The sequence below is a fragment of the Odontomachus brunneus genome, unplaced genomic scaffold (genome assembly GCF_010583005.1).
Source record: "Odontomachus brunneus isolate Ranch 3 - 2012 unplaced genomic scaffold, Obru_v1 Obru_scaffold_060, whole genome shotgun sequence".
Lineage (NCBI taxonomy): Eukaryota > Metazoa > Arthropoda > Insecta > Hymenoptera > Formicidae > Odontomachus > Odontomachus brunneus.
The window spans coordinates 1123840-1138448 of NW_022639510.1; the positions used below are offsets into that span (position 1 = coordinate 1123840).

The window sequence follows — 14609 nt, forward strand, 5'->3', positions numbered from 1 at the left end:
TCTCTCTCTCTCTCTCTCTCTCTCTCTCTCTCTCTCTCTCTCTGTATATATATAAAATTATATTTTAGGTACATGGTCTGTCGACCGCTGTGAAAGATCCCGCTAAAGGCAAGAAACTGTGGGAGTTAAGCGAACCTTTAGTGAAGTTGCAACCATCTGATCCGAAGATCTGAATGTTTTCAGCGTATGTGTGTATTTCTTCAGAAATTTTCGTAGCATATCTGTCTTTCCCATGTAGCAGTAGTTTTGTACTTAAAACTTCAACGCTCATTTCACAAGTCGCTAATGTTGTCTCAATGAAACGGAACTTGAAGTAGAACTCAATGAGCTTTTGCAAAAGTTATATCATTTCCGACTGGGTCACAATTCGTTAACATTTTCCTTCTTTTGTTCTTTGTACATCTATCAAGCGATATAAGAGCTGATTAAGCTAAGCAATAACGAGGAGTCACGTTTTCCTCATTACGATATTACACGTGAAGACACTTTATATACACAGTGTCATATTTCTACCGTATTATTTTGTATTATTATCAGATTCTCGGTACAGTTTGAGAGCAATTTTCCCTTAGCAAAAATGTCGAAATAATCATAATCGCTTTTGGTGATTGTTCAATTTTTAATATCCTGTATCTTTGTAACTAAATGAAATATTTATTAAAGCAAACTTTATTTGAAATTAAATGAAGAACATAATTTTCATATTCATTTGACTCCTTGAAATCCAGTTTATGAAACCTTCTTTTCCAATCGCTTTAATTTAAAAATTATCAATATTTCGACATTTTTTCTCTCGACATCTTTTCTCAAGAAAAATTCCGCTCCAAATTAGCTAAAAAATTTTCCGTAAAAAATAGCGTGATAAAATTAGTACATTATGAAAAATCATGCATAGAAATTGTTTAAAATATTAACCAGTATGTATCAGTAAAGCTGTTTCATCTTCGAATTTTCTGAGCCACGTTTCATTTTCGCCGTACTAGCTTTACCTGTATGCCAGTTTAGGTCGAAATTTGTAGAATCGTCACTTTTATCGTTAGAAACTTGCTTCTTTGGTTTAGCGAGGTCACGCAACCGTTTAGGACAACGTCTGTTGTTGGTAGCGACAATACGGGCGTAAGTATCGAGAAGAAATGTCTTCTTATCAGACTGATTAAATGGTTTCGATAGTTGCTTGTTGTCTACCAACTTATGCACTTGGTGCTTACCTAAAAGTATCGAATCTATAAATAATTGCAGTTATATTGAAAGCGAAAAGTTCAAGCGTCGTAAAACGAAGTTGATTATGGAAAAGAGCTGACATATAAATAATGGATAATATGGGTAAATAAAGGAAAAAAACTGACAAATGAATAAATTGATAATTGAAATACTGTCGTGAATAATATTATTGTAATATTATTATAATAATAATATTATAATTCATAATTAATTTATATATATATATATATATATATATATATATATATATATATATATATATATATATATATAAATTATATGTATAAAAACATATGTATAAAACAAGAGGAGATACTATATTAAATTGACTATGGATAGGTAGCTGATGGACAAACAAGTGTCAATAATTACAATATTATTCGTGATGCGAGTAAATAATATTGTATTGATTAATAATTCATCTACGTATAGGTAAACACTGAAATGAGACGACATTTGTGAGATTTCACCTGTTGCAGAATAAATATTTTTTGTAGATAAAGGCGACGCGTTGGACGGCTGCGTTGAGTTAATGTGAGACTTTCGTTTTTGTTCGCTTTTTCTATTTAAGTTGTTGAGTGTTTGATCGGGCTGAATCTTCTGGAATAACACGCGGTTACATATTTCAATGTCGCGCTTTATACTTTATAATTTCCATTGCACGATCATGATAACACTACCTGAAGATCGTCTGAATTATGATGCACCTCAGGTTCTTTCTCCTGTTTCTCGTATTTTGATGTATTCGCTGACAAAATATCAGCATTCATATCGCAGTCACGGACTGCACTTCTCCCGCTGTTCAGCAAAGTATCTGTTGGTGGCAGTATCTTAACGTGTAATGTCGTGGTTTCGATGAAAATTGCGTCGTGTAAATGATTAGTTGCGCAGAGAATTAACTTGAAATTTTAACCCAAGCGTAAGATTGACGTGAGTTTTTGAAAGCCGAGACACAACGGTATTTGTTTCTTGATCGTTATTCAATTGTAATCTCGATCTTGGCTATTATCACGTATTGATCTTATTTTACATCGCTTCGCAATGTTGTAGGTATGTTTTAATAACATTCGAGATAAACAAACGAGATGTAAAAGTTATTCTGTAAAAGTTATAAAGATTTATTACAATAGATTACTAATGAACCGTATAAAATATACATATAAAGCATATCAAATTATATTAAATACAGTAAATCTTAAAATTATCAGATTCGTAAGTTTCTCGTATTTGGACGGATACGTTTCAGAGATTACGGCGCTCCATTGGACGGACGTCAACAAAATCATGAAAAATTCGTACATTATTTCTACTTTGTCAGTTAGTATTTGTACTGTTACGACTCTTTATCTCTTTTTATACACGTGTATAAAATATTCTTTTATAAAATATCTAACTGATGCTTAACGCGTAATTTTATGATATCAACAATAGCTTACGTCGCAATGATGTTGTCTTAACATTGCCAATGATAAAACAAACTAGATGTCAGATCTCGCATATTTTGACAAAAGATATCTGTTTCCAATTTAAGATTCTTGTCAACGAGAGCACGAACCGGGTATTCGTGTGAAAGCAGAGCTGCAAATAACATTGGTACTTATCTACCATATACAAAAGTAAACGTGATCATAACTATCGTGGCGAACAAAGAGTAGCTGATCGCTGACGCGCCCGCGTTACAATCCACGATTCTTCTGGCTCTCATAAAGTCTTGTCCGAGATACGCACTATATTCTCGTTTCTCTAGCGGCACGACCATTAGTTGCTGAGTGGCGTCTTGGAAAATGAGATCGCTGTACGGCGGTATGCTGTAGTACATGCTGAAGCTGAACTCGTCCAGCTCCTTCTTTCCGTAGAACTGCTGCGCGTAGATAAAGAGATTGATGTATGCCTGAATCTCCGTCTCGTTATAACTGTAACCGCCGCGCGTGACTATGGCGTTGGCGGCTACTTTGCCGAGGTTGCAGTCCATGTATCTCATGGTTGGACGGCGCGTACCGTCCGGACAGAGCAGCTCGAAGTCTTTCGTGAAGGTGTTGCGCGCCCAAAACTCTTTGCGCTTGCCGTCGGTATTCTCCGCGATCGTCGTATGCTTCACGAACGCCACGTCTCCTCCGCCTTCCACTAAACATCTGAAGGCACCTGTATGGCCGAAATAATCCTCGGAAGCATCTCTGCGGCAGTATCTGGAGCTCACTCCATGGCATAGGTCACACATGTTATCGTAAGGCACATCTGTAATTAAATATCCAATAAGAAACATTTCGTGCATAAAGAGAATTTCAAAGTAAAAATTACTATAGAATTCTGTAACCGAGAAACATATCGACATTCTGCCTTAATTTATTATTTTTCTATTTTAGATACGTGTTGTACTATTCATAATTTTCAAGAAAAATTATAAAAAATATGTAAAAAAATTTAAAAACTTGTTTAAACATATATTGAAAAAGAATCTCACTGTGTTCTTTATAAACTCTACTATCAGTCTATTTCTGCACTACTAGAAAACATATATGGCAAAATTATTATTAACAATTTTTTAATTGAAAAGAATATGTAGAAAAGTTATGAGGCTCTTCCCGTGCAGACAAAATATGGACCTTCTTTTCATTAATAAAACGAATGCTTTAGTTTTATTTACCTGTATTATACTCTGTGCTAAGTGCGCCTGGCACGCAGGACTTGGAGAAGTATTCGGCGGCAGCGCGCACGGAATCACAACCATATCCTCTTATCCACTGATTGGAGATGAGATAGGCCAGCGGATAAACCCAGCCAGCAGCCATGTTGATACCGGTGTGACAAGTGTTTTTGTTTTTAAGGTAAGTCAAATCCGTATTGTCGTCTTCCTCCTTAGCTACGGCGACGACATAATAATCCGGCGTATTAAGGTTATAAATTTCGGATATAAACGGGATCAGATCGAAGCGCAATCCAGCGGTGTAAACATCGCTGGCGTCCAATACAGCTACGTCCGCGAATCTACCGTAAAAAACGTGAGTCACATACCACAATTATGACTCATATAATTTCATATATACTGACATACTTGTACCTGTACCAATATATTAAAAATAAAGCAATATTTATGGTCTGATCTTGTATCTAAAAGTGTTCTAAATTAATTTTGAGATATTATATAATACTTAATTAGAAAATAAAAATAAAAACTGCTTATACAGCATTTTAAAATGAATCTAAGGTGGTTTTAAATATAAGATTGCGAGCTGTGAATACCGTTTATAGATATATTTTTTACACATACCCGCTTTGTATCGATTGCATGCAGTTTATTTGACTGTGACCTCGAAAACAATGCAATTCTGGTTTTAGCAGCTGAGCTTTCAAGGCTGTCTGCAACAGTGATTAATATACATCAAGCGACTCGTAAAGCAGCTTTAGTAATCTTTTTGGTCAAATATGCAATTTCCTGAGTTGTACCTGCATCTTCGCGCATTTTTCCATCTCTGGAGCGGATGTAACGCACATAGTCATCCGATTTATAGGACAGTAACGTATTGCCAGTATTTGATTCAGAGAAGACTGTCCCAAGTAGCTCTCGTATCTTTGATCTGTTTCGGACAGTTGCATGAGATTGTGAGTAGAATCCTGAAAAAAAAGGAACATTGTTACATCGAACACATTTACACCAAAGAGGAATATGAAATCACGCGCGTAAATATATTGAATAAATGAGAAATGCAAATCTTACGGAAAAGATTAAATTATGTTGACTGCCGTATCTGGGTGCGGATTCGAATAAATCGAACACTTCTATCAGTGTTACATTTGTAGACTCGCTAGATGTGTTCTCCCTGTTGTCATAACCTCTACCATCCATGCTGTACTCATATGGATTGTTTTTAACTGCGTTAACGCTATTGTCGCCCAACTTGTAACCTGAGCGGTTCTCGTAGTCTCTTTGAGTGTTGTCAAGACGATTGTTAGAATAGATCGACGTATTCTTAAATATATTAACTGCAGTCTGTAGAAATTGTTGGTAAAATCGACTAATTTCGTAATCGCGTGCGGAAGACGTGACCACTGCACGGGACGGCACAGTGCCCCAATTACAGTTTCTATATTCGTCCACGGACCGGCGAGTGCCATCCTTGCACAGTAATTTAAACTGTTCTTTTTTCAATTCAACTAATAACAAATATTAAGTAATAAATATTATAATTATTTTATATTATCACAAAGTAATGAATATTTATTAATACCATGTGATAAATATTAATAATTTCTTTAAGACTTGAATTATAAGATGATCTACGTACCAAAATCAAATTTAGTTGAAATCATTTCCTCTACAGTGTTGTGCACCAAGAAGGCAATCTCACCCGCTTCAACCAAACAGCGAAAAGCTCCCTCATATCCTGCATAAGGATCTTGAGAAGTGCATTTGCCACCAGGTATTTTTCCAATACACAACTTACATAGATGGTCGGAGTTATCACCTGTGATAGATTTTTTAAATTATAACAACTATAAGATTACATTCCAAGCAGCAAAATGACGTTTATGACGTCTTAATGACGTCTCTGTACACTTTTGTATCTGTCATCTGTACACTTTTGTATTAAGTTTCATGAATTCTTACCAAGTGGGTTGTATTTGTCGATCAATGAATTCACTGCACAGCTAGGTCCAAAGTAATTAATCGCAGATTTTACATGGTTGTTACAGTCAATGATTTCCATTCCTCCCTGTTTCATGAGCTAAACACAGAATATATTATTATATATAGCGTGATTTGTAAAGTGTGTGTGTGTGTGTGTGTGTGTGTCACTGATCAAATTTAAAAAAAAATTTGGAAACATGAAAAAATAATTTATACTGACATGCTCAGTATAAAGGGAAACATTATATGATAGAAATGACTAGTTTACAAATGGAAGCATTGAGGACATTTGAAGATCAACTTCATATTTTTAAATAGATTTTTAAATAGATATTTAAAATTTTAATGGATTTTAATGGAATTTTAATGGAATTTTAATGGAATTTTTTAATTTACTATACTTTTTATTTCATAGTAGCTTTTTCTGAGACAAATTCAATTACATAAGACTCGACCTTGCGCCCTTAGATTACTTTTTGCAGGGATATGTCAAAGATATTATATGTTCGGAACAACAACTCGTGATAATGTGATTGCTTGGATCACTGCAACACTCAAAAACATTTTATTGGTACAATTGAGAAAAGCAGTGGATCATTTGACACATAGACATTATTTCTGTTGTCGAGTTCAAGATCACAATTTTGAACATTTATTGTAAAGAACAGAAGTACAAGATATATAAGTAAATTTTATTTTATTATGTGTTTACGATCTTTATTAACCTTAAAATATATTATAAAATTATAAAAATGAGTGTCTTTACTGATCTTAAATGATCAAGTGAGTAAGGTCACAAATACATGATAAAATAAAATTCATTTGTATGCCTTGTACTTACATTCTTTACAATGTTCAAAATTGTGACCTTGGACTCAATGACAAAGATAAAGCCTGTGTGTCAAACGATCTACTGTTCTTCTCAATTGTACTAATGAAATTTTTCGAGTGTTGCAATGATTTGAGTAGTCATATTATCATGAGTTGTTCCAAATATATATCTTTGTCATTTCCTTACCAAAAGTAATCTAAGGGCGTAAGGTCAGGTGAGCGAGGCCATGCTACAGGTCTTTTATGTCCGAATCATTGGTATAGATATTTTTGATTCAACAAAATTTGTATTGGTAGAATGAGCTGGTGCTCCATCTTATTGAAACCACATTTGTTTTCGAGTATGTAAATCCACATCTTCTAGCAATATTAGCAAGTGGTTCTCAACAAAATTGTAGTACTAAAGGATTATATTATGAAATAAAAAGTGTAGTATTCTATTTAAAAAATTAGGTTGACTTTCAAATGTCCTCAATGTTTCTATTCATAAACTAATCATTTCTATCATATGATGTTCTTCTTTGTGCTGAGCATGTTGATATAAGCTATTTTTTCATGTCTTCAAATTTAAAAAAAAATTTTTTTAATTTTAAAATTTTTTAAATTTGATCAGTGTCATCTTATATGAATCATACTGTATGTTATATATATACTTTTCTCTAATTATATATATATAACCACATAAAAAAAAAATATATATATATATATATATACTTACAGTATTGATAGGAATAACCCAACTTGCCAATGTTCCAACACCAGCAAAGCAGGCTTTCTTGCCTCTTAAATCATGTAAGCTTTGCACATCAAGCAAAGAATCACTTTTAATTACTGCAACAGCATACTGATAATTGATATCACCTTCATATATTTCTTGCATTATGGGTATAAGACTATGGTATCGTCCTGCTAAAAAGACTTCTCCAGCATCCAATGTTGTTATGTGTGCTTCATCATGCTCCAACAAAGTTATACATTCTTCCTTGTTAAATGCCTGCTTACAGTGTATAAGCAAAAGTTTGTTGAAGGCATATTTTTCACGTTCAACTGCTCTGGAGAACGCTTCACATTTATCTTGTTCACTTTTAGAGGTTGTACACCATGTGGCTGTGGTATTGACTTGTTTGTTAGAAAAATTTTTACCTGTCAACCTGTTACCTGTCAAATAATCATTAGAAATATTTACTAAAATCTTATTTCTATTACCCAGGTAGCAAGGTAATGTCTAAAAATGTTATTAAGATATGATTAAGACATGATAATAACATCCAAATGATATCTTTAGACGTCACCTTGCTATTTGAGTATATAAAAAATAAGTTTAAACGTTTAAAGTAAAATTGCAACAAACAATATATAGGTATAGTATGTAATTCTTACATATAAGAAACTGTAATAAACACATTATACACACAAAACTAACAAATCAACAAGAAACTATAATTTAATTAACTTCATATATATTTATTCTTAGAATGATTTGAGTCTATTTTCTATGGAAAAAATTATTCATAACATAACGCGCGATACAGTGAAATAACGCTGTATACTATAATAATTATTTGCAACACGATTATGCATATAAAATTTGCAATACCATTTATTTGTAATACGAAAGTGCACAGGAACACCAATATTGCATAGTTCTTCGACCACATTTTTTTTTTAAACATTTCTTTTTGTCAATCACGAACACAGACAACACCCTTTCCTTCCTTCCTTCACTTGGCTGGGAACACTTGTAGTCACGTGACCCTACGCTATTGCTCAGATGAATGCTGCCGTCGTATGTGATTAATGGGAAAAATTTAAATTGTTAAACCCAATCTTCAATTTTTAATTCTTCGCTATATAAGGTTACAGCTGTTAACTCGTGTAATGAATAGAATAAGGCCTAGGAAGATCTTAAGCAACGTTCCAAAAATCACAAGGTCTGAACTTACTCAGACACGTCTCATCGTGACGGCAGTTAGGCCGAGACTATGACAACACCCTTTGACATCACTATTTCTGACTGTACCGAACTACACCCAACAGTGCGACGCATGACGTAATCCACTCATTAGGCCTGTTCTTTGTAGCTGCACTGCTGGGTTGCGTTCTAAAATTCTACTCGGTGGGTAGAATATATTTAATTGATCAATCATGATAAAGAAATTCTAGTTATTTATGTTCTCATTGATCAATTAATAAATGCTACTCTACCCCGGGTGGGACCCGATTGACCACGATACGATTGGACACAGATTGTAATGATTAGTTGGACCTAGTAATTCACTAGATAATTCTTTTCATCGGTTGGTTGTGTCCAATCGGGACGCTCCCCTCTATCCCTCGAGTAGAGTTTTGGAACATAGCCCTGAACGGGTGGGGCCCGATTGACCACAGTACGATTGGATGGTACGACACAATGGCTACGTACAGTAGAGAAAGCTGCTTTGCAACTGTTATAAAATTCGTGAATCTGATTGGTACATGTTCTTGGATTCAATCAAAATTAAAAGCATACTCCAATCAAATTCATGAATTTTACAACAGCTGCAAAGCAGCTTTCTCTGCTGAACGCAGTCATTGTAATGATTGGTTCAATCTGGTAATTCACTAGATAATTCTTTGCATCGAAAAGTATGAAACATGCAAGCAGCACGAACAATCCTTTTTCCCTAAATTTGTTAGGGAAAGAATCGAATTGATTAAGAATCGGACATCTCTAGTATATATATAGACCAAGCATTCTGTCCGCAAAGTGAAGCCGGAAGTTGACAGTTTAAAACAGAGTGAGAAAGTTGATTTGCCCCTAGTGCTTTTTCACTCTATATTGGGTGCTTTCCAGTTACATTTTGTGTATTACGCAAAACCAATTTATTAGTTGTATATTATCTTACAAGATATTTTAGATAATATGCGACCAATAAACTGGTTTTGTGTACGTATGTGTCAAGATGTGTTAAGCAATTGGAAAGCACCTATTGGTTGCTTTCCAGATTAAGAGACACAAACATCTTGTGTCAAACTTTGTTCCAAATTTAGTGAGTAATAAAGATAGAATGATACTTGTGTCGACTTGTGTCTCTTGATGGAAAACAACCATTATTGAGGTTAGGCGACAAGTGGAAGGGATAATGTTGGTATCAAGAGAAATCTCTACATGATATAATTTAAAGATCTGTTTTTTGTAACTGCACTGCTGAACTAATGCAAAAGATTAGAGTGAGAAAACGTATAGGTTAGAATGTTTTCCGTTTTTGTTCCGTTCCGTAACAGTTCCGTGCCATATGAAATCCATTTATCAAACAACGGAACGGAATAAAAACGTAATTACTCTGATTGGCTGACCCTCACCATCTCTTTTCCGTAACTGTTCCGTTCCGCTATTTCTTTCTCCATCTTAACGTATCCTTATAGCATGTTCGACTGGCTCTGGGTTAACCCACTCTGGGTTATTCAGCCTACGTTTATTGGTCGAACAATTACTTATAAGCTTTATGATTGGCTAGTAGAAACTTCATTAATCGCTCTCGGAGCGATTAACCCAGGGCCAGTCGAACACGCTATTAGAGTGAGAAAATGTATATTTGTCTCACTTCATTATATTACACTAGTTCAGCAGTGCAGCTACAAAGAACAGGCCTATTGAAAGAGAATATCTTGAGAAAGGAGTGCTAAATTCTTCTGATAATTTCACAAATAATTCAACTCAATGACAAGCCAGACGGATATTCATGACTTCTGCACACAGAATAGCCAATCAACTTGCCGTTTTCCCGTAGGAGCGAAATGTTGATTGGCTATTAAAATATAAATGCGCTCAGTGAGCTATTGTATCTAATTGGAATATTCCTTTAGATCTAAAATTATGCACCAATCAGATTCAAGAGCTCATTGAGCGTTGAGTGAGCGGACGTGTTTCTAGATGCGCCCATACGTATTCTGACATAGTAGAGAGATGGCGCGTTTATCTACATGCTCCTGCACTTAAAACAAATATTTAATGTACTCATATTATGACCGATGAATCAATTTTCCTTAATTGGATGCATTTTCTTCTAATAATTGTAATTTAAAATATAAAGTTTATTTGGTTTATCGTAATGAGACTTATATTGAGAGCAGTTCGATTGTTATTCTAAAACGTAGTTTGAGATTCTCTGCTAGGGGTCGGCACCGTTTCCATCCAGGTTGTAGTATGACTCAACGGCAAGACTAGTGAAATTTTGTGTTTTAAGCTGTAAGAATTTCTCTCTTTCTCTTTGAATATTTGGCGGGTAAGTACTCTTAAATATTATTAATAATAATCTCTTATATATTAAATAGTTGTATATATGAAAGTTTCCTCTTTTCAATATTCTTTAAATTTCGTTTGCGCAGAATTTTATTGCTCTTAACCTCTTCAAGGACAAATTTCTTAAAATCAGAAGAAAATTATGTAATTTTAAAGTAATATAAATATGACATCTGTCAATCATATTACGAGATTTTTCTTTTTCTGGTGGGATTTTTTAATGATTATTTATTTATAATACTACTCGTATGTTTGTCGACAATGTTTGAATTAAAAAAGAGAAAGAGGTTAAGAAGCATTCTAGCATTATATATAAATAGTAAAAGTGTTATTATTTCTTAAAAATGCAAATATAACATGAAAAAGTATACAAAATTGTTCGCTGCGTTACCTAAAAATTTGTGAGTATAATTAAAACTTGACATACGTTAAATATTTCTCACATCCTGCATTTCGAATAATGGCGCCATAAAAATGTGTGTGATTCCAACAGGAAATATATTGGAGCAAATTTCTCTATTGTTTATTGCTGTTAAATGATTCGCTGCTGCAAGAACAACAAGACCATCGCGAGCGTCCCGGTGGCCGTGATCAACGAACCTACGAAAGGAGACAAAAAAGTTCAAGCGACTCGGAAGACTACGGCTTCGCCAAATTAGTTGGTAACGATGCAATTAAGTGTGATTAACCTTTAGAATAGCATCGCTCTCCTTCCTTACAGACGCATTGCTGTTGCTTACACTCTAACACATCCAAGGACTGAGCGTCCAAATAGCATTCATAGTGTTTTGCGCAGGAATGATATAAACCTGAAACAACACGTGTGTACGTTGAAATCAATGTTGCTCGTTATGACAATTCTGCTTCCGCCTCTCTCCTTTGCGATCTCCCACTCTTTCACTGTTTACTATTTCGTTTATGCACTGTGAAAAAAAATATCTAAAAATTAAAAATATTTATTTGGTGGGATAATATCCCAGATGGCACAAATGTCCAAAATCGAGTCATAAAACGTTTTTAAGACAACTTTAAGACATCTTTAAGATAATACTTTATAAACTTGTCTTAAAAATAACTTAAAGACATCTTAAAGATAATTTAAAGATATCTTATGTCCCACTTTTAGGCATTGTGGTGCTGGGATATTTACTTCAGTCTAAATTCTTTTTTAACTTGAATTTAATTTTTTAAATTTAATTTTGTTAATTTAAATAGAATAACCAACTGTGATTTAACTAAAAACTATGGTTTTAAGAAAATGTATATTCTCTTGCTTTAGAAAAATGTTTTCTCGATATAAAAATATGCATATGAGTATAAGCAAATGTGTTATTAGTACTCATCACGAATAAATATTCTTTACTTTTTAGATATTTTTTCTCTCAACATAGCATCTAATCTGCTATCTCACTGACTGTTTTACCTCGGCTTTTAATGCAGCTTTTCGTCTCGTTTGCGTAATGAAAGCCCGTAAAACATTCGCACTTCTCGTTGATGCAATTCGCGCGGGCGAAACTGTCCTTACATATTGCTTGCGATTGGCATCGATCACCGATGTTGATAGGTCCTGAAATATTTTGTCAACAACTCACCAGGTTTATACGTAAAACATCACTTTCGGAAATATTATATTAAGTCAGACAAAAAATTCAAAAATTAAATTTTTCTATCAAATTCGATCTTGTCGCATTCAATGGAAACTAATTATTTATTATCACAAATAATCATTGTTGTGATTATCGGAAACAATGACTATATATATATATATATTTTTTTTTTATATCAAATTATGTAAAATAAAACACCTAATTATTGACATCCCTTTAGTTATTATCTAGAAAAGCCTAATTTTCCATGTGACCAGCATAGTACTTAAACTTCTTGCTTACATTTAATAATTCCAAAAAACGATTTCACACAACACAATTAAAATTCTGAACATCACGCAGGGGGAACCAAATTTTTCTAGAATGTCAATAACTATAGAAAATCAATAATTGGATTGTTTTTATCCTAACATAGTTATCCGTGCAAGAAGTGAATCTGTGAAAAACTATAATTATATTTGCATTGTGTATATTAGGCGACATGGGAAATCGTCATCACTCACTTCTGATGCAATTCGAAGAATTATTGATGTCCTGCACGAAATCGTCTTTGCAAATGCATGAGCCCTGCTTGCATTCCCCATTCGTTATCGTGGCGCACATCGTGTCGTTGACGCACGATCGTCCGATAGCTACAAAGACGTAGGAAAAAGCATCATCTTATCGCTCGGAAGAGAAGATAAGTGAAAATCGGTAAGTAAACGAAATAAGCGAATATCGATTCAGCACTGACTCATGCGTTCACTACTGCATTGACTTGTCGCGTTAATTTTGTTCAATTGTGATTTTAGAATACAAAGAAATGAAAGTCAATCTGATAAATTTGAAAGGGAATAATTAGGCACACGACTGAAAGACAAACTTTTTTCTTCTGTGCGATTTGCTTTGAAGCTATTTCTTTCTGCGGATTGATTCAAGCCTTTTATTGGGTGAACTCACTGGCGATGCACATCGATTGGTCGAGAGTCGGCGAGTGAAACGGCTCGCACTGGCAAGTAAGTTGTACGCGGCAATATGCATTGTTGATGCAATCATGGTCCCTCTGGCAATTTTGACCAACAAACGCTCTTTTAACACTGCCGTCGTCCGCTGAAACGAGCAATCGTAATTAGGAAATTAAGACTTGATTAAGTATGAGATATACGAATTAAACACATATGATACGTTGCGATTGTTATCATGGGAATCCTTTTAATTATTTAACGTCATTCATTATCACGGACAAACATTGACGATTCGTTGCGATCGGCTATCATTAACCTAAGAAGTTTATAGAGGAGAACGTTCGAGAAATCACCTTTTAAACGTGCGAAGATATGCCGAGAAGTGAATTAGCGCGTAATTGACAGAATACATTTTCAGATACGTCTAAATGCAGAAAATCTTGTTTGAATTGTTTCTCGAAAAAGAGAAACATCAGAATAGCGTTCTTTAGGTTTGTACCAATAACTATTGATATTAGAATATAATTAACTATTGATATTATTGATACTAGAATTGATATTATAAATACTTGAATATCTCACGAAGATATCAAATATTCAAATCAGAATTTAGAGTTAAATCTGAATTCTTCAGTCATATACATGATACACGTGATATTATGTTAGCAATCACGATTTTACTTGAAGAACACACTCGCTCTAAATTAACTCTAAATAAGTCTGAGCATTTCACCGGCGACGAGTTTCAAATAACGATTATTGATGCGGACCCTAGACGTTTCAGCGATGATATCTCGATTCCCCTCTTTCATCTGATGTAACATTATAGGTATGAGTTTGAGTCACGGCGATATTGATACACTCACAACTATCCAAACAATAAGAACAACCGACGAGCGTGCACAGAATAATGAAGATACGGATGGAATCCGTCATTTGGAGCTGAAATTGCTACTCAAATGGGCGTTGTAAGCGTGAGACATATGCAGCTGACTACTAGCTGGCGTCTTCATCGGCTTACATACTACGCCCTCATCTGATAAACGTTATCTTTAAGCGTATCTAGCGATATCCCGCGTTCGAAATGAATCAGAGAT

At 34.3% G+C, this 14609-nt stretch overlaps 3 protein-coding genes across 6 annotated transcripts in view; 1 reads left to right on the forward strand and 2 right to left on the reverse strand.

Moving 5' to 3' along the window:
* LOC116846050 (retinol dehydrogenase 14) overlaps positions 1-1353 on the forward strand; it is a 9407-nt gene extending 8054 nt beyond the window's left edge. For both annotated transcript variants that reach the window (XM_032819392.1, XM_032819391.1), the window contains exon 5: positions 69-1353. In XM_032819392.1, coding sequence (XP_032675283.1) covers positions 69-173 — 105 coding nt within the window. In that variant the 3' untranslated portion in view covers positions 174-1353. The remainder of the gene's footprint in view (positions 1-68) is intronic.
* Positions 884-2176, reverse strand: LOC116846051. Of its 2 annotated transcripts, none has more exons than XM_032819395.1 (3): positions 1902-2176; positions 1692-1818; positions 884-1208 (listed from the first exon to the last, which is right to left on the reverse strand). In XM_032819395.1, exons 1-3 carry the CDS (start codon positions 1989-1991, stop codon positions 925-927), a joined length of 501 nt encoding a protein of 166 aa, XP_032675286.1. In that variant the 5' UTR covers positions 1992-2176; the 3' UTR covers positions 884-924. The 2 variants fall into 2 exon arrangements, with proteins under 2 accessions (XP_032675286.1, XP_032675285.1); XM_032819394.1 differs by having other exon boundaries at positions 1692-1821.
* A 139-nt stretch (positions 2177-2315) lies between these two features.
* Positions 2316-14546, reverse strand: LOC116846048 (melanotransferrin). Of its 2 annotated transcripts, XM_032819388.1 has the most exons (14): positions 14379-14546; positions 13508-13657; positions 13072-13200; positions 12385-12528; positions 11681-11770; positions 8695-8703; positions 7398-7798; positions 5828-5945; positions 5505-5684; positions 4937-5373; positions 4666-4833; positions 4490-4578; positions 3866-4206; positions 2316-3456 (listed from the first exon to the last, which is right to left on the reverse strand). In XM_032819388.1, the coding sequence occupies exons 1-14, from the start codon at positions 14446-14448 to the stop codon at positions 2819-2821; spliced, it is 2964 nt and encodes a 987-aa protein (XP_032675279.1). In that variant the 5' UTR covers positions 14449-14546; the 3' UTR covers positions 2316-2818. The 2 variants fall into 2 exon arrangements, with proteins under 2 accessions (XP_032675279.1, XP_032675278.1); XM_032819387.1 differs by lacking the exons at positions 8695-8703; positions 11681-11770; positions 12385-12528; ... (1 more) ...; positions 13508-13657; positions 14379-14546 and adding an exon at positions 8277-8688 and having other exon boundaries at positions 7398-7837.
* Between the last annotated feature and the right edge of the window lie 63 nt (positions 14547-14609).